This window comes from Pristis pectinata, chromosome 21 (genome assembly GCF_009764475.1).
Source record: "Pristis pectinata isolate sPriPec2 chromosome 21, sPriPec2.1.pri, whole genome shotgun sequence".
NCBI classification, from domain to species: Eukaryota; Metazoa; Chordata; class Chondrichthyes; order Rhinopristiformes; family Pristidae; genus Pristis; species Pristis pectinata.
This window is the reverse complement of record NC_067425.1, coordinates 10,777,881-10,798,279: the sequence shown is the minus strand read 5'-3', so window position 1 is coordinate 10,798,279 and position 20,399 is coordinate 10,777,881. Positions and strand designations below refer to the sequence as shown.

General features: G+C 45.8%; 1 protein-coding gene across 1 annotated transcript in view; it reads left to right on the top strand.

The window, feature by feature from the left end:
- Positions 1 to 20,399, top strand: part of LOC127581365 (coiled-coil domain-containing protein 92-like) — a 51,066-nt gene that overhangs the window by 14,176 nt on the left and 16,491 nt on the right. Inside the window, exon 2 of the mRNA XM_052035737.1 lies at positions 2,850 to 2,997. Coding sequence (XP_051891697.1) covers positions 2,868 to 2,997 — 130 coding nt within the window. The 5' untranslated portion in view covers positions 2,850 to 2,867. The remainder of the gene's footprint in view (positions 1 to 2,849; positions 2,998 to 20,399) is intronic.

Genomic DNA, 20,399 nt, shown 5'->3' with positions numbered 1-20,399 from the left:
TAGATGCAGGTAAGAGATAGTGATAGGCAGGTGTGGGGGAGGGGAGAGCAGACCCACCAGGGGATGGGTCAAAGGTAAGGAGAGAAAGGGAAACAGAGGCTAGGAAAGGGAAGAAGAGAAGAAGCGTGATGGGGGGGGGGGGGGGGGGGGGGGGAAGGATTACCTAAAGTGGGAGAATTCAATATTCATGCCTTACTATAAATTGTTTGATTTATTTTTCTACAAGTTATCAATATTGTAGCTGTCACGAACCAGCAACAAAAGAAACACACTGAGCATGATTTAGTGTTAAAAACTATTTTATTAATCACTACTTATGATAATACGAAAAATAAAAGTAAAAATGTTAGTATGTTAGAATTCAAAAATGTTAAACCTCGAACGTTAACCCCAAAACTAAACTCTTCGTGTGTGTGTGTGTGTGTGTGTGACAAAGTCCAAAACTCCCAGTTCCGGAATGGTCCTTAAAGTTCAGTTCCGCAAGCCATAAGGTGAAACATGAGCAAGGGCTTCTTCAACAACCACCGTTGTCTGAAGATAAGACGTAGACATAGAGAAACATAGAGAGAGTAAATACGAAATCCAAATGTTCCACGATGGAACCCAAACGACACTTCAGTGTTTACTCGGTAGTGACTTCCTCACCCCGAAAAGCATCCGAACCGTGGTCGTCCACACATAAATACCTGTTTCCTTCTACAGGTCAGCAACAAAGTGAACTCCACCAGATTACTTCCAACTTCCATACATGGATTTCTATGGCAAACACAGTTATTGTTTCTCATCCATCGATAGAGAAAACAAGCAGGCTGGTGTCTCTCTCCCTTCTCTCTCTCTCTCCTTCTTCTTCTGACCTCTTCAACAACGTCATTACGTCCTTTATCTTCTATTGACGTAAGCACGCCCCACACACACATACACACACACACTCTATCTTAAAGGGACTTTCACTGAGTCCGTGACAGTAGCACTGAACTCAAAGGTTAGTGAATGGAAGGGCAAACAAGCCACATAGTTTGGGACAGTGATCTGGGCTGGAAAAAAAATAGATTTGGATGGGTAGGTGTACAGTTTCGTCTGGAGCAGACGGCATTTGCTTCAGTACCTGATTGGGGCCAGGAGATATAGAGTCAAACAGCATGGAAAAGGGCAATTAAGCCCATCGAGTCCTTGCCGACCATCAACCATCCATTTGCACTAATCCCATTTTTTTAAATTCTCCCCACGTTCTCATCAACTGGATGTGGGCCAAACACGGGCAAGTGGGACTAGCTTAGATGGACATCTTGGTCAGCAAGAACAAGTTGGGCCGAAGGGGCCTATTTCCATGCTGTATAGCTCTACAACTCCCCCTAGATTCCACCACTCACCTACAGACTAGGGACAATGTACAGTGGCCAATTAACCTCCCAACCCATACATCATTGGGATGTGGAGGAAACAGGAGCACCCAAAGGAAACCCCTGCAGTCACAGGGAGAATGAGGGTGGGCAGGGAAGGGTTAATGAGAATGTAGGGCGAACAAGATGGGATTAGCGTAGCATTGGCGTAATTGGCTGTTTGATGTCAATACGCAGCCGGTGGGCTGAAGGGTCTGTTTCCATGCTGTGTTAGTTGACCTGAGCCCAAGTGTCTGAAGGGAGGAGAAGTGGAGGAGAACAGAGACCTGCCGAGAGCACGTGGAGCGTAGAGGGAGGGGCTCACATTGGAAATTGCCCACAAGCTTCACCCGCAGGGGGTTAAGAGGCTGTGCTCGCCAGAGTAGTTCAAGTTAAGATAAGATATCTTTATTGGTCACATGTACATCGAAACACACAGTGAAATACATCTTTTTGCGTAGAGTGTTCTGGGGCAGCCCGCAAGTGTCAGTGTGCTTCCAGTGCCAACATAGCATGCCCACAACTTCCTAACCTGTACGTCTTCGGAATGTGGGAGGAAACCGGAGCAGCCAGAGGAAACCCACGCAGACACGGGGAGAATGTACAAACTCCTTACAGACCGTGGCCGGAATTGGATCTGGGTCGCTGGCGCTGTAATAGCGTTACACTAACTGCTACACTACCATGCTGCCCCTGATGGAGGTTCTGGTGGTCTGTGCTCCGGTAGGCAGGGAGTGCTCAGAAACAGCTCCGCCTTGTTCTAACTAGTGGGTAGAATGGTCTTGTGGGGCCAAATGGCCTTCCCAGAGGGGGAAAAGAAGAGGAAGAGATACATCAGACCGAGACAGGGAGGAGAGAAAGGGCCTCAGATGTGCTGAACCTTTCACAGAAAGGTATGGCTTTCTGTTTCGTACCTGGCAGATAGCCCGGTTGTCTAATTGTGGACTAAACTACCAGTTATCGAAGGCAAATCCCAATCCAGGTACCAGTCGGTTGCCAACATTGATAATTTTACAATTGGAACACTGTCTGCATTAACTGAGCCTCTGCTAAGGCCATTTCCATTTTGTTGTTCCCATAAGGTTAATGATCTTTACAAAGCAGCAGTTCTGTGATTTTTTTTCTTTAATTCAAAGGACAATCTGCATTTGCCAAATTAAAGAATACCAATTTGGAAATGCTGTAATCCGTCGTATTTCCTTAATGATAATCTGTAAAGGACGTGCGCAGCTGAGGAGCTTTTAATTTGCAGCAAGTCAGAGAGAATTGTTGCCTAGTGAACCTTGTTTATTTCTGGGGAGCAGCACTGACTGACTGACGCCAGGCTGGAGCTCGGTGGATTGTAGTTCTCTCATTGCGCAACAGAGAGGAGGGTATATTGCAGCATCCTCAGGGGGTCTGAATGTGTGACTGTGCTCCACGTCATTCTGTTTCCTGGTCGTTAATCTGCACTTTCCTCTCCGGGCCCAGACTGTTTACTCGGTGACCATGGAGACCTCGTCTTTGGAGCGGCAGCTGCAGAGCGTCCATCGGAACATTGCCTTCTTAAAGGGAGAACACATGGATCTACTACATGGCTTGCACATGGAGATCCTGCACCTACAGAAACGCTGCAGCGGTAAGTGTCTGCCGCATTCCTCGGCTGAGGGAGGAGGAGGTGTTAACAACCAGCAGGGGATCGAAGGGTGTAAAAATCAGGGCTTTGGGATCTGTGTTTAGTTTTTGCTGATGAAGGCAAAATTGCTCGGTCAAGCAAGATCTTATTTTTTAAAATGTCTGGCTCATCTGCCACGGTGTTGATCTCAAGGGTCTGATATACTGGCAGAGTTACCTCAAGGTCAGGAAAATCACCAAATTGGGTTAACGTGGGTATGGTCAGTCTGGGGATGTTTGTTTGTGATTTTTAGGTGGGTGATGCAAAGTGGGAAGATGTGTTTGTTCATTGAGAGAGAGAAAATCGGGTGCAAGAGAAAGAGCTGGGGGATAGAGAGAGGGAGAGTAAACCACAGGACAAGAGGCAAGCAGAGGATGAGAGAGGAAACAAGAAGGAGATGTGGCGGGGAAGAAGGCAAGAAAGGTAGAACAGGAGTAAAGGAAAGGGGGGGGCGCAAAGAGAGAAATAACCAGAGCAAGAGGCGGTTGTGGGGAGAGTTGGGGTGTGACAGCTGAGAGAGGGAGTGGGAGGGAAGGAGAGAGTGAACGTGAAGGGGGAAGAGAGAGAGAGTGCATGCTGGGTAGGAGAGGCAGGGGGAGTGTGAGCGTTCACAAGTGAAAGGGAGAGAGAGAGAGTGAGACAGAACGTGAGAGTGCAAGGTAGAGAGAGTTACTGAGGAAGACCAAAAGTGAGATGGCAGGAAAGAGCAAGACAGAATGTGACACTGATAGTGAGGACGAGACAGAGGAAGAATGCAAGTCAGAGACGGAGCGGAAAGGAAAGAACAGTGTTGACATTTCATGGAAGGTTGGTGACTTAGATGGACTCTCTCTATGGTATCAGTGCCACATCCTTCCATTCACTCTTCCTGTTCAAGAATGAGCAACTTGCTTTCGTAATGGTAGGAGCCATCACTTGCGCTTCGATCCTCTCCCCCCCCCCCCCCCCCCCCACCACCCCTGCAGGATTGTAGTGGGCTAAATGACTAACACTCACAGCCCTCTTAGCAAGGCGACTAGAACAGGTCCATTTATCACACCGGACTGCTAACCAGCCCCTCCTTCAATTTCTGGCCTCTGCACATCTGTAATCAGTTACTAACTGGTGCCAAAGCCTTGGACAAGTGAGGAAGATGGGCAAACCATCCAACGGGTGAAGTGAAATGCAGAGACTAGATCCACCTCTGAGATTGGTGGCATAGACCCGTGAGGGACTTCCATTGAAATGTTTCTCCCTCAGACCCTGTGCCTACATCTGTTTTCCATTTTCACCTTACCAGTGTTTCTGTAACATTCCTGTGTAACATCACATTGGATCAAACCCGAAGCAAGCATTGGGCCAGTTTACCACTTTGCAGTACCTCCCTCATCTTGAGGTGAACCTCTGATCGATATCAGCAATAGCTCAATATGCAGCACCCTCGCCTCTGAGTCAGAAGGTTGTGGGCTCAAGGTCTGCTGTGAGTTACGGAGGGAGTGCTGCCCTGTTGGAGGGGCTGTCAGTAGGATGAGCTCTTCAAGTGAAGAGGAAAGATCCGTTGATGCTGTTTAGGAGAGCAGTGTGTTCTGGCCAATGCTTACCCCTCCACTGTAACCATTATGATGGTCGCCATCACATTGCTGCTTGTGGGATCTTGCTGTGCTCCCACTTTGCCCACATTACAGCGACTGCACTTCAGAAATGCATCATTAGCTGTAAAGTCTTTGCTGGCATAAAAGTGCTCTATGGACACGAGTTCATTTTTTATCACGGGTTCATTCTGCTGCCATCCAAGATCTGCATCCAGCTTAAACATTATCGGTGTGGTCTGGCCTTGCACCAAGAGCACTTGAGGCTCCACAGGAGCTTTGTTCTTACAGTGATCTCATCCAGCTCACTGATACTTCATCCCTGCTGAAACTGTATCATTAGAGGACAGGGGAAGAGGAGACTGTCTGTCTGACTGGGCTGCCATTAGTCAACTACATTGATCGCTCAGCTTCCCTGCAGTGGATGGCCAGTGAACACTGGAACCAAATTAACTCTGCGATGCTAAGAACGGAGGGGAAGCTGAAACACGAATAGTCGATCTGCGGCATTGGAAGGATGAGATAAAACAGGCCAAACCGTCCAGGTCCACTTTGTAATAGCAGCTCAACCAGCAGTAAGGTGCAGCCAAAATACTGATAACTGAGAACCTGTATGGCTGTGGTTAGAGTCACCAACCTTTTAAGAGCTGTTATAAAGCTGAGGAGAGGAGGTGCTTCCTAATTTTCTTCCTTTCCAGAAATCGGGATCCATCCCACAGCTGTTGAGACGTGGCAGTAGAATTCCTGTGCTTGACAGCAGAGAGGTCTGTACCGCCTTCAGGTTTACTGCAGTGGGGATTAATATCATTGCTCATGTGAAGAGGAGAAGATTATCATTTTAACCTTCATATGCTGCCCAGGGATCTGAGTTTCTATCTGAGTGACCACTGTCACTTTCTGAGGCACAGTGTGGGGTAGATAGAGATCTGAAAACCACTGCAACTAAAAACAAGGTGAAAATGGCACGGGTTCAGACAGTCGAAAGGCAGGAATGGACATGGGTCAGAAAACGCAGGAATAATCGCGTGGACGTTTGGGTGAGGGAAATCCTCAGGCTTTTTAATTCATTCATGGGAAGGTGGACGTTGCAGCAAAGCCCAGCATTTATTACCCGAACTGCCCTTGATCCAAGTGGCTTCCTCACCCACTTCAAAGAGCAGTTTAGAGTGAACACGTTCTTGTGGGTCAGAATCACGGGGCTTAAGTTGGCAGACTTCCCTTCCTGAAGGCCGTTGTTCAGCAGTACAGCAAGGGAACAGGCCCTTCGGCCCACAACTTCTGTGCTGAACACGACACCGAATTAAACTGAATCTCTTCTGCCTGCACGTGATCCATATCCCTCCACTCCCTGCACATTCATGTGTCTATCTAAAAGCCTCTTAAATGCCACTATTGTATCTGCTTCCACACTACCCCTGGCAGTCTGTTCAAGGCACCTACCACTCTGTGTCATTAAAAGAGCTTGCCCCACATGCCTCCATTAAACTTTCCTCCTCCCACCTTAAACATATGTCCTAACCCTTTGTATTTTTAATGACAGTCCAGTGGCCACCATTATGCATTCTACCTTTTTAAATCTCAATTTACTTAGTTAACTATTTAAATTCCCTAGAGGTGGAGTTGGAAGTCGTGTCTCTGGATACCTGTCCAGGCCTGTTAGACTATTAGTCCAATTATGTAACCACCATGTTCTATTCTGCATTGATTGGAGTCAAAGGGATTAACAGAATGAATAACCTTTATAGTTTGAGACTGCTCAGAATTCCTGTTGTAAGTCGTTAGTTGTAAAGGTTTATTAAAGTCACGTATACTTCAGGGATACCGCCTCCAGCGAGATTTCACTACAGAGCAGGAGATGGAGCCCTGGTTTCCCATTTCTACATTCACCCCTTCCACCATTTTCTGCCCATCCATTCACTTTAAGGATAGGTGGGTGTAGAAACAGAAAATCCCAGCATACAGGCACAGGGTTACTCCTTGATCAGAGGTTGTAGTCATTTTAAAATTGAAATTCAAGTGAAAGCAGGTGGGTTATGTGTGGGCCCTATGGGGATGCAGCCAGGCATCACAAGGTGGTCAGGAAATTTCTACCTCTGGCTTCCTGATCTGTCAGCTCCAGTCTTGTGATGTGGATTGTTTCTAAAACCAAACCCACTCAACAACACTTTCTCCTGTGTTAAAATATCTGCCACAGCATTGATATTTGTCCATTAATGCGGAACATTTGTGGTTCAGTTCAGGGGTGTATAACCACGATGATCTCATTACCCAGACACACTGCCAACAGCCTAACGTGGAGCTAACCCAAATGCTTTCTCAAAATACTGCATTTTTCCTGCCAACCTCCTCCAGTGTTGCCAATTCCACAGTTCCACATCTTCCCACAGTTACCTGGCTTGGCTGTTAGCTGAGTTCATGAGGTTCAACATCCCATTTATCTGCAAGGTCCTTCATGGCTAGACCCAATCCCACCCTCCTCTGACAACTTAGGACCCCACCCACCCCCAAACAATGTGTTGATCAGCTAGTTCTTTGTAAGCTGGGACTCTGCTGCTTATTGCCTGAATCAGCTGATCCACCTACAGGATGCCGTCAAAATTCAGGCTCATCAGTGTAAAACCACTCTAAAGCTCCATACTAAATATAACAGGCATTTTGTGGTCTCAGCCGATGAGGGCCAGTTAGAACCATAGAACACTACAGCACAGAAAACAGACCATTCGGCCCTTCTAGTCTGTGCAGAAACTTTATTTCACTAGTCCCATTGACCTGCACCTAGTCCATAACCCTCCAGACCTCTCCCATCCATGTATCTATCCAATTTATTCTTAAAGCTTGAGAGTGAGCCCGCATTTACCACATCAGATGGCAGCCCGTTCCACACTCCCACCACTCTCTGAGTGAAGAAGTTCCCCCTAATGTTCCCCCTAAACCTTTCCCCTTTCACCCTAAAGCCATGTCCTCTCGTACTTATCTCTCCTAATCTAGGTGGAAAGAGCCTACTCACGTTTACTCTGTCTATACCCCTCATAATTTTGTAAACCTCTATCGAATCTCCCCTCATTCTTCTACGCTCCAAGGAATAAAGTCCTAACCTGTTCAATCCTTCCCTGTAACTCAACTCCTGAAGACCCGGCAACATCCTAGTAAATCTCCTCTGCACTCTTTCAATTTTACTGATATCCTTCCTATAGTTAGGTGACCAGAACTGCACACAATACTCCAAATTTGGCTTCACCAATGTCTTATACAACCTCACCATAACATCCCAACTCCTATACTCAATACTTTGATTTATGAATGCCAGGATGCCGAAAGCCGCCTTTACAACCCTGTCTACCTGTGACACCACTTTCAGGGAATTATGTATCTGAACTCCCAGATCCCTTTGTTCCTCTGCACTCCTCAGTGCCTGACCATTTACCAATTGTGGCACTGTACCTGGCATATGCAGGGTATGTGTGAAATTTTTAAAATTTAAAGGAATACATTTCATCAGGCCCTGGGGATTTACCCACTTAGATGTCTAATACCTCCGCATTTTGGATGGTATATTGTTCTGGACTTCAACCATCTCTCTCCCTGAATTCTCCAACTACAATGTCTGCCATAATGAATACAGATGTGACGTATTTGCTTAAGACCGCTCCTGTGTCTTCTGGCTCCATGCACAGAAGGTCCTCCTCATTGCCAGAAAAATGACATATCTGAGAAACGTCCTCAAGGGTTGCCCAACCTATCAGCTGAGAGAGACAGGCATCGAGTGACTTGACTGGGTCAAGTACGGTGAGGTACAGGTACAATGAAACACTTGCTTGCAGCATCATCACAGGCACGTAAGTCAGGACAACACACATAATATAACTTATACATACATTATACAAGACAATGAAGAGAGAGGGGGAAAAAAGTCTTTGCAAAAACAAGACCTTAGTGCAAAACACAAAGACACAATCCGAGATGACAAGCCCACGGTAGTGCAAGAGGTGGTCTGTAGTGTTCTGTTGCTGAGGTAGGGTTAGGATTGTGCAGGTTGGTTCAAGAACCTGATGGTTGTAGGGAAGTAGCTGTTCTTGAACCTGGTGGTGTGGGACTTCAGGCTTTTGTATCTCCTGCCTGACAGTAGCAGTGAGAAGAGAGCATGGCCCTGATGGTGGGGATCCTTGATGATAGATGCCACCACCTTGAGGCACTTGCCTCTCTTGGCATGCTAATGATTGATGAGTGGCACAGAGTTCACCAGAAGCCCACTCTAGTCGAGCTCAATGGCAAGCAGGCTCGGCGAAGGTCGAGGAGCAGCACACAGGGAGGATGCAGACGGATACCTGTCATGTCCCAATTGACTGACATCTTTGTGAAAGAAAGTCCCCTGCAGTCTCTCTCCAGCAAGTGAGAACGCCCAGCTTTCAAAGTCACCAGATTCTCAAGGTAGTGTGAGGGTAATAAGAACTCCAGCACACAGCATTAGGTCAGCTGCCAGTAAGTTATTGACTGAAATTGAGTACAAGCAGGAATGGAGCTGAGGAGCGTGAAGTAATGCTGATTCAGAGCAGCATTACCAAGTAACAGTGTTTCCAGTACATCGCCCTCTTTCACTGAGGGTCACAGGGAGATACTCGATTACACGCATCCCTCAGGGAAGAAGGGTTTTAATGACAAGTCATTGGGCTGAAATATCTGCATCCACCCATTGTGTGAGGGAGTGAGGAAATCTACACTGGGAGCAGATGGAGCCATCTGCCTGTAACATCAACTGATGGGGCTTATTGTAAGTGTTGCAATGACTTAAGGTAGTTCAAGTTTATTGTTGTCATAAGCATGCATACACAGGTACGGTAGGGTAGCACTTTACAGCACCAGTGACCCGGGTTCAATTCCGGCCACTGTCTGTAAGGAGTTTGTACGTTCTCCCCGTGTCTGTGTGGGTTTCTTCTAGATGCTCTGGTTTCCTCCCACATTCCAAAGGCGTACACATTAGGAGGTTGTGGGCGTGCTATGTTGGCGCCGGAAGCGTGGCGACACTTGCGGGCTGCCCCCAGAACACTCTACGCAAAAGGTGCATTTCACTGTGTGTTTCGATGTACATGTGACTAACAAAGAAATCTTATAGGCACGAATGACAATTAGCTTCTTGCAGCAGCAGCACAGTACATTACAAAACGAGGACAAACATAAGTTAACAAACTTAAATTAACATAAATTATACATAACTTGCACGTCCAAAATAAACAACGGCACTAGTGCAATATTGAGAGAGGGGGGGGGAAATAGTCCAAGGTAGTGTTAAAGTAGCATAGTGGTTAAGTCATTGGACATGTATCAGACGTGAGCTGGGTGGTTGGACTAGCTGTTGGTAGCTGCCTTAATGTTAATTGAGCTGTTACCATGTAAAAAGAATTTAACAGGTATGGGCCTCAATCAGTGAGTGAACCCCTCCACCTCCAACAGCAAGGTGGGGAGCAGAAGCAGTCAGGCATCATCTACCTCTGGTACACGGGACAGAGAATAATTTCAGGGCACAGTTACATGTGTGTAATACTACAAAATATTGTGGTTTTTTTTAAATCTCTATTTGTTTACGGGGTGTAAGCATTGCTGACTAGGCCGATTTACTTCCCATCACTGATTACTTTGAACTGAATGGCTCGTGAGGCTACTTCAGAGAGGAGTCAGGAGTCAGCCGCACTAGAGGGGCTGGAGTCACATTACAGACCAGACTGGGCAACAGTGGCAGACTTCCTTCCCTGAAGGGTTAGTGAATCAGGTGAGATTTTTGCAATGATGTGGTAGTCCTGATACAAGCTTTTTAGTCCAAAGTTATTTAATTTTTCATGCAGAGGGTGGTGTGTATGTGGAACGAGCTGCCAGAGGAGGTGGTAGAGATGGGTGCAATTATGACATTTAAAAGACATTTGGACAGGTACATGGATAGGAAACGTTTAGAGGGACATGGGACAAACAAATGGGACTAGCTCATGTCGGCAACTTGGTCAACGTGGACAAGTTGGGCTGAAGGGCCTGTTTCCATGCTGTATAGCTCTATGACTAATTATTTGGATTCCCAGCCCTCTGGTTGGAATTGAACATGTGTCTCTGGAGCAACAGACCAGACCTCTGATGTAGAGTCATACAGCACAGAAATGGGTCCTTTGGCCCAACTGGTCCATATGGACCAAAATTCCCATCTAAGCAAGATCCATTTGCCTGTGTTTGGCCCATATCCCTCTAAACCTTTCCTATCCATGTACCTGTCCAAGTACCTTTTAAATGTTGTTAATGTACCTGCCTCAACCATCTCCTTCGGCAGCTCATTCCATGTACATACCACCCTCTGGGTAAAAAAAAAGTTGCCCCTCCAGTTCCAATTAAATCCCTCCCCTCTCATCTTAAACCTATGCCCTCTAGTTCTTGATTTCCCAACACTGGGGGGGAAAGACTGTGGACATTCACCCTATCTGTGCCTTATTCTGTAGGGGTGGGGGGGAAAAAAACAAACGTGAATGTGTGTCCAGTAATTTAACCAGCATCCCCTTGCATAACTTCAGTGTCTTTGCTTCACGTTGTGCCACTTCTGATGGGAATTCTGCGATTGGGCAGATAGTTCTGCTCCCAACTGGCACCAAAGTGTTATAATCTCCAAAGAGACTTGAAGTCGCAGATTGTCTCTGATACTGAGAGGAATAGGTAGAGTGGACAGCCGGCGCCTCTGTCCCAGGGCACCAATGCTCAATACAAGAGGGCATGACTTTAATGTAATAGGTGGGAAGTTCAAGGGAGATACCAGAGGGAGGTTTTTACCCAGAGAGTGGTTGGGGCTTGGAATGCGCTGCCTGGGGTGGTGGTGGAGGTAGGTACATTGGTCAAATTCAAGAGGTTACTAGATAAGCATATGGAGGAATTTAAAATAGAGGGATATGTGGGAGGAAGGGGTTAGATAGTCTTAGGCGAGGTTTAAAGGTGGGCACAACATTGTGGGCTGAAGGGCCTGTATTGTGCTGTACTGTTCTCTGATATATTTGAAGTATCGTTTTTCAGTTTTAATCCACTTCAGCATTTGCTGCTACAAGTCCCTATCCTCTACACGAGTCTAAACCTGATACAGAGCCACATTAGATACAAGGGTGGATAATCAAAGGCTTAGTGAATGCGATAAATCTACAACCATTAGGTTCTTGAACCGACCTGCACATCCGGTACGGACCACCTCTTGCACTACCGTGGACTTGTGTTCGATTGTGTCTTTGTTTCTTTTTGCATTCAGGTCTTGCTTTTGCAACAGTCTTTCCCCCCCCCCCCACTGTATTGTATAATTTTACGTGTAAGTTATGCATAATTTATATAGTTGCCAATGGGTGCTGAGGGCAGTCAGGTGTAGCCAAGCCCACTGCCCACATGTTGACATTTCACTGGTGATGAATCCCTTTTGGAAAATCTTCAAAGATCAATTTATTTTAGCACTTGGGCCAAATGCAGGCAGATGGGACTACCTCGCTGGGCAACACAGCATGAACGAGTTGGGCCGAAGGGCCTGCTTCCATGCTGTATGACTATTTTCCATATTTGCTCTGTGAACAAAATCTCTTGTATCAGCATAAAACTATCATGATATTACATAATCATGGAATTATAGAAGCTTAAGGAAAGGTAGGAGGCCATTTGGCCTGTCAAGTCCATCATGCCAAAATATAAAAGAAATACTTAAGCTAACTCCCATGCCCCTGAGTTCAATCACTCCACCATTGCTGGGTTTGCATTCAGCAGCCCAGAACCACGCACCGGAACTCCCTAAGTCTCCTTCCATCTTTCAGACACTGCTTGCAGTTTCAAGTCAAGTTGGGTTTATCATCATGTCCACAAGTATGGTGAGGTACGGGTACATTGGAAAAACTTGCTTGCAGCAGCATCACAGGCACGTAGGTACAGACAACACAATATAAATTATGCATAAATTACATGTAAAATTATACAATACAGTGGGGGAGGGGGGAAAGACTTGCAAAAGCAAGACCTGAATGCAAAAAGAAACAAAGACACAATCGAACACAAGTCCACGGTAGTGCAAGAGGTGGTCCATACCGGATGTGCAGGTCGGTTCAAGAACCTAATGGTTGTAGATTTACCTCATTCACTAAGCCTTTGATTATCCACCCTTGTATCTAATGTGGCTCTGTATCAGGTTTAGACGATTAATGCTCTTGTAAAGTCCCATGGAGTGTTTGGCTATGTTAAAGGTGTTATATAAGTGAAAGTTGTTGATTGCACCAACTCTGCAGCTGTAACTCGAACATTCAGCAGACATCAGCTGAATTTCAACACCTTTGTCCCTCTGCACTGTCTTCACAAACACTCAGGGTAATAATTCACCTCCAGCCAACATGTTTATGAATCAAACCCAGAGATTTTCATAAGCAGAGGCTGAACATCATCTGTTCCTTGTTCAAAGGGGAAGTCGGCAGATGACTAACGGTCCCTCCTGGTTTATGTGAAAGCTTGTGACAAAAACGCATCATTGCCTTCCCAGCTCCTGGCTTTGTATTTGGTCCCAGTGCAGTAGAGGTTGTGATACAGCGATAACACAATTTCTGCCACTTTCTGCAGTCATACAGTGATAGAGAGAAACAGCCCGGACACAGGCCCTTTGGCCCACGGAGACTATACTGACCACCAACCGCCCATTTACACTAATCCTACATTGATCCCACTTTATTCCTCCCTTATTCCCATCAGCACCCCTCAGATTCTATCACTTGCGAACACACTACAGGAAGGTTACGGTGGCTAATTAACCTACCAACACATGCTTTTTTTGGGATGTGAGAGGAAACCAAAGCACCCAGAGGAAACCTATGTGTTAGAACATAGAACAGTACAGCTCGGGAACCAGCCCTTTGGCCCACAATGTCTGTGCGAGCATGATGCCAAATTGAACAAAGTTCTTCTGCCTGCATGTGACCCACGTCCCTCCATTTCCTGTATGTTCATGTGTCTATCCAAAAGCCTCTTAATTGCCGCTATATATGTTATGGGCAGGCACGGTAGTGTAGTGGTTAGTGTAACACTTTACAGCGCCAGTGACCCGGGTTCAATTCCCACCGCTGTCTGTAAGGAGTTTGTATGTTCTCCATGTGTCTGCGTGGGTTTCCTCCCACATTCCAAAGACGTACAGGTTAGGAAGTTGTGGGCATGCTATGTTGGCACTGGAAGTGTGGCGACACTTGCGGGCTGCCCCCCAGAACACTACGCAAAAAATGCATTTCACTGTATGTTTCGATGTACATGTGACTGATAAAGATCTTATCTTATATCTGCTTCCACTAACACCTCTGGCACCTACCACTCTCTGTGTAATGATAAACAAATAAACAAACAAACAAAAGTAAAAAAAATTGCTGCACCTCCCCTTTAAACTTTATCCCCTCACCTTAAAGCTATGCCCTCTAGTATTGGACATCTCTAGAGACACACAGGAGACTGCAGACGCTGGAATCTGGAGCAACAAACAATCTGCTGGCAGAACTCAGCGGGTCAAGCAGCATCTGTGAGAGGAAAGGAATTAGCTACTGTCCTGATGCAAGGTTTTGACCCGAAACGTCGACAATTCCTCTCCTCCCACAGATGCTGCTCAACCCGCTGAGTTCTTCCAGCAGATTGTTTATTGGACATTTTGGTCCTGGGGGAAAAGATTCTGGCTGTCTACCCTATCTATGCCTCACATAATTTTATAAACTTCTATCAGTTCTCCCCTCAGCCTCCGATGCTCCAGAGAAAACAATCCAAATTTGTCCAACTTCTCCTTATAGCTCATATCCTCTAATCCGGGAAACATCCTGGTAAACCTCCTGAACCCTCTCCAAAGCCTCCACATCCTTCCTGTAATGGGGCGACCAGAATAATCCAAGTGCAGCTGAACCATAGTTTTGTACATTCATCGGGAGAATGTGCAAACTCCACACAGACAGCACCTGAGGTTGGGATTGAGCCTGGGTTTTTGGAGCTGTGAAGCAGCAGCCACCAGCTGTGGCACTGTGCTGCTTCTATGTATATGTTGCTTTCAACGGCAGCAATCCACAGATAATATTAAAATGACAATGGTCACAATCTGAATGGTGATGGTCCATTCCCATCCCTCCGTATAGGTGGATTTTACATTCTCCTCCCCCCAACCCTCCCAGTTTCTTGCCCCTCACCCTGACCCAGCACCACACGGCTCTTGGCTCAGTTGACTCGTTATCAGGCACCCTCCCCTGGGCTTCTCAAGTTCTTGAGCTCAGCTGAAATAAAGATCATTAGAATTTTATCGTCTTGATGGAGGCCACTCGCCCCTTTGCATCTCTGCTACCCTGCTAAGGGAGCCATTTTCCTTTTCTGGCCTTTCTTCTCTGATCTTCTGCACCATCAGTGAGGGTGCTAGTCATACCCAGGAACCACCTGGTGGAGCAGCAAGTCATGTGATCCATTGGGACCCCCATCACCACCACCTTTCTGAAGAAACTACTAAGTGGCACGGCTGATAAAGCTGCAGCGACCCTGGTTCGATCCTGACTCCCACTGCTGTCTGCGTGGAGTTCAAGTTTATTGTTGTCATAGGCATGTTGTCATAGGGGATAAATGCCATGAAAATTAGCTTTTCACAGCAGCAGCACGGTACACGACAAACATAAGTTGACATAAATTCAAATTAACATGAATTATAATGTAACATAAAATATAAATTACAAATGATCAGTTTGCATGTTCTCCCTGTGACCACGTGGGTTTCCCCTAGATGCTCTGGTTCACTTCACGTTCCAAAGACATGCAGATTGGTGGGTTAATTGGCTGCTGTAAATTACCCCTAGTGTGTGGGTGAGTGGCAGAATCTGGTTGGCATTAATGTGCAAGTGGGGAGAATAAAACACGTTAGGGTAGGCTCACTGTAGGCGGGTGCTTAATGGTTATTGTGGACTTGGTGGGTGGAAGGGCCTGTTTCTATGCTGTATTACTTGGTGACTCTAGACCCATTCCTGTCACTCTGTCCCCTGAGGTCTACAATTTCTATCTTAAGAAAGAAGGGCAGGGGTCATCTATTTGGAACCTCAAGCCTGCTGTGCCATTCAGTAAGCTCATGGCTGCTCCTCTACTCTCGGTTAATTTTCTTGCCTGACCCCACATCCCTTCAATTCCCCTGATATCCAAACATCTATCAATCTCAGTGGCTGGACTCGGTGACTGGACATCCACAGGCCTCTGGAGTAGAGAATTCTAAGGATTTGTAACTGCAGTGAAAACATTTCTCCTTGACTCGGTCTTAAATGGCCCAACTCCTAGTGCTCTCAAATTTTAGACCCTGCAGCTTGAGGAAGCTGCCTCTCAGCATTCACACATCAATCCCTCCCAGAATCTTCCAGGCCTCAATAAGGTTCCCTTTTGGTTCCTCTAAATTCCAGAGAGTACAGGCCAGTTTTCCTCGATCGCTCCTCCTTGGACAATCCCTTACATAAGAACATAAGAAATAGGAGCAGGAGGAGGCCATCTGGCCTGTCGAGCCTGCTCCGCCATTCAATAAGATCATGGCTGATCTGACCATGGACTCAGCTCCATCTACCTGCCTTTTCCCCATAACCCTTAAATCCCCTACTATGCAAAAATGTACCTTAACTGTGTCTTAAGTATATTTTATTGGGATTGGTTTATTATTGTCACTTGTACCGAGGTACAGTGAAAAACCTGTCTTGCATACCGTTCGTACGGATCAATTCATTACACAGTGCATTGAGGTAATACAGGGTAAAAACAATAACAGAATGCAGAGTAAAGTGTCACAGCTACAGGGAAGTGCAGTGCAGCTAGACAATAAGGTGCAAGGTCATAACAAAGTAGATTGTGAGGTCAAGAGTCCATCTTATCATATAAGGGTTCAATAGTCTTGTCACGGTGGGATAGAAGCTGTCTTTGAGCCTGGTGGCATGTGCCCTCAGGCTCCTGTATCTTCTGCCTGATGGGAGAAGGGAGAAGAGAGAATGATCCGGGTGGGTGGGGTCTTTGATTATGTTGGCTGCTTCACCAAGGCAGAGAGAAGTATAGACAGAGTTCAAGGAGGGGATGCTGGTTCCCATTGATGTGCTGGGCTGTGTCCACAACTCTCTGTAGTTTCTTGCAGGCCCGGGCAGAGCAGTTGCCATACCAAGCTGTGATGCATCCAGATAGGATGAGGTATCCTCTACTGCTTCCCTGGACAGAGAGTTCCACAGATTCACTACCCTCTGGGAAAAGTAGTTCCTCCTCATCTCCATCCTAAATCTATCCCCCAAATTTTGAGGCTATGTTCCCTGGTTCTAATCTCACCTACCAGTGGAAACAACTTCCCTGCCTCTATATCCCTTTCATAATTTTATATGTTTCTATAAGATCCCCTCTCATCTCACGGATCACTGAAGTCCTATTCCCCCCAAGGAATTTTTGTAAATCAAATCTTCTCCTGTCTCCCAGTAGATTCCAGCCAGAACAATTTGCTGCACAGAAAAACTCTTTGTCTTTCTGTCCTTCCTGTCCCAGTTCGGGGCAGGAGGTGAAGTGCAGAGGAATCCTGGTGTGGCCTGATGTATGCTGCATGGCTAACCTCCAGTTGTTGTTCACACTTATCAATCTCCACTTTATAAAAACAGCATTCAAAAGACGTTTGGATAAGTACGTGGATAGGAGGGGTTTACAGGGATATGGGCCAAATGCGGGCAAATGGACTAGCTTGGTGGGCACCATGGTCAGCATGAACAAATTGGGCCAAAGGGCCTGTTTCCATGCTGTATTACTCTATGACTATTAAAGGGGAACTTGAGATGCTAATTCCCCACAGCCTCCGTTAACAAATTGGATTCATTAAACTAGTGCTGTGCTCAACGGCTCGTGGGAGGTGTCCGGTTAACCCTGTTTGAGGGTGAAGGGAGTTAGAAGTATGACCAGAGGTGTTCCACTCGGGGTGAAGTAGCGAGCTCTGCATAACTGATTCGACTCCCCAGAGAAGCCACAGTGGCTGCAGACACACATGACTGTCAGCCAGGGTTTACTGTGTTCTCTGTTGATGGCACCACTTAGCGTACCCGGGGCTGCACAGAACAGGAATGGAGTTAGCTGCCATTTTGAGCTGTTTGAGCCTAACCATAAATTTCGAGATATAATTCCATATTATACGTTGACAGTAATGACAATAGGAATGACGGCACCAACCTACTGTGATTGTCGAAGCCCAGATTCTTTACCCAAGGGATGGGAGGAATGGGGAGGAGGTTGGGAAATGAGAACTTTACTTTGGACCACAACAGTTTCAGAGCAGTGTTGTCAGAAGACTAAGCACAGCTTGCAAATAAGAGGGCCCAAAGACAATCTGATTTCAGCACTAAACCTCGCACTCAAAAACAAATTCATTGACTCTGCGCATTCAAATCTCAGTCCATCACTTCAGTAACGTAGCTAAATTCCCTTAAGTTTTTCTGTAGAAAGTCTTTGTTGTTGGTCTTCATGTATGAGAGAGCTTTGGAGGGAAAAAAAAGTAATGAAATGAAAATAGAAAGGTGGGGCTGGTGTCAGTAATGATGGGCTGTGGAGGGTGCAAGAGTTTGGGACGCTGAAAGCTATGGGAAAATTGTTCCCTTGTGTATGGAATAGCTTAAAGCAGGCACAGACAGTCCTTTTTGGGTTTTTTTTGTGTTACAAACATTTATTTGCTAAAAGCACTACAAAAGGACATCCAGTGTCAAAAATACTACAACTAATACAAGAAGGCAGAAGAAAAACTGTGCAAACTACATAACAACAGCAATAATGCGAACAAACAGCTGCGAAAACCCACACGCAACACTTCAGATAAGAATCGCGTTTTCACCGTCCACGACACACGTGATCCTCTGAGGGGCCCACCGATCGTGGAACTCAAGCAGGGTGCTCATGGATACCGCGTGCTCCCACAGACGGTCCTTTAGCTCCTCTGCCTTGCCAAGTGAACGGGACTTGCATTGGCGTTTTCTCTTCAATCAATAAAGCTTGCACAATAAATGTTAACCCTCCACAGTTAAAGTGTTGCGTCAGATAAGGAAATCTGGTAAATGACTCGGCCCTCAGCAAGCCAGGAACAGAACATGATTCATAAAAGCTTTCCGCTGTTCTCTGGGGGACCATTCGGAGGACTATACCTTCTCCTCCCACATTGCTGAATTACGATCAGCTGCTTTTCCTTGGTTGCCATTGCTGTTCATGTGGACGATGCTTCAGATTAGAGCGGAATGGGAAAGGTGTTGGATAACGTGACTTCCTGCAGTGCTCTGAACTCCACCCTGATATTTCAGGGGAGGTGGGAGTTCTCCCAACATCCTGGTCAATATCTCCCTCACCCAACACCACCAAAAATAGATCCATCACTAAATCACTCCCAGAAGGCTAAGGTATGTGATTAGCATGTGTTGGATTTGAAGGCATTTGGCACATTGGCCTTCATCAGTCAGGGCATTGAGAATAGCAGTTAGGACGTTATGTTGCAGTTTTACAAGATGTTGGTGAGGCCGTACCTGGAGTATTGTGTACAGTTTTGGTTACCCTGTTATGGGAAAGATGTCATTAAGCTGGAAAGAATGCAAAGAGGATTTACGAGAATGTTGCCCAGACTTGAGGGCCTGAGTTATAGGGAGAGGTTGGGCAGGCTAGGACTTTATTTCTTGAGCATGGGAGACTGAGTAGCGACTTTATAGAAATGTATAAAATCATGAGAGGCGTAGACAGGATGAATGCACACAATCTTTTTACCAGGGTAAGGGAATCAAGAGGGCATAGGTTTAAGGTGAGAGGGAAAAGATTTAAAAGGGACCTGAGGGGTAACTTCTTCGTGCAGAGGGTGGTATGTATGTGGAATGAGCTGCCAGATGAAGCAGTAGATGCGGGTACAATAACAATATCTAAAAGACAGTTGGACAGGTACATGGATAGGAAAGGTTTAGAGGGATATGGACCAAACGCGGGCAAATGGGGCTAGTTTAGATGGGCATCTTGATCGGCATGGACGAGTTGGGCCAAAGGGCTTGTTTCTGTGCTGTATTACTCTATGAACCTATTATTGACTATCATGTATTTGTGGCCCTAGTTTTGGGTACTTTCACAAAGAGAAAAGTCTCCTCCTCATCCATTTTATCAACCATTTCACTGCTATTAAAGCTCCCATCAACCTTGTCTTGCCTCATAACCTGTTTAGCCTTTCCAAGAGCACTCTCCCTTTTGCTATAATCATAGTAAATTTTTTTTTGCTCTTGTAGTGTGGAGACCAGAAATGCACACAGTAAATGTGATCAGACCAAGTCTAATACTTCTTCCCTGTTTCTCAACTGAATTCCTTAATTTTTTTTTCATGAGCTGGTTACCCTGCACTGGCTATTTTTAGTGACTTGTGAATCATAAAAGCCCAAATTTCTTTATATGTTAGTTAATACAGATACTGGATTGAAAGTGCCATAGTTATCTCCTCCTCTCGAAGCAAAATGATATTATTTGTAATGCATCAAGATAACACATAAAGAAGGTTTCATTCGCAGGAACATGATTAATGATTATTACACATCATAAAAATGATCAATGTTATTGATTCTGAAACTATTCTGAAACTATTCTTTAATTTCCTGTGGCATCGCTCATCAGGTGTCATGAGAAAGCAGAGTCTTCTGTTAAACTGGAATTAGAGGATGTGAGATGCCTGGATCAGAATGTGCAGATATAATTCATTGCCTTTTTAAACTCTTATTCAATGTTCAAAAGTTATTAAGGATTACCATAGTAACTGCC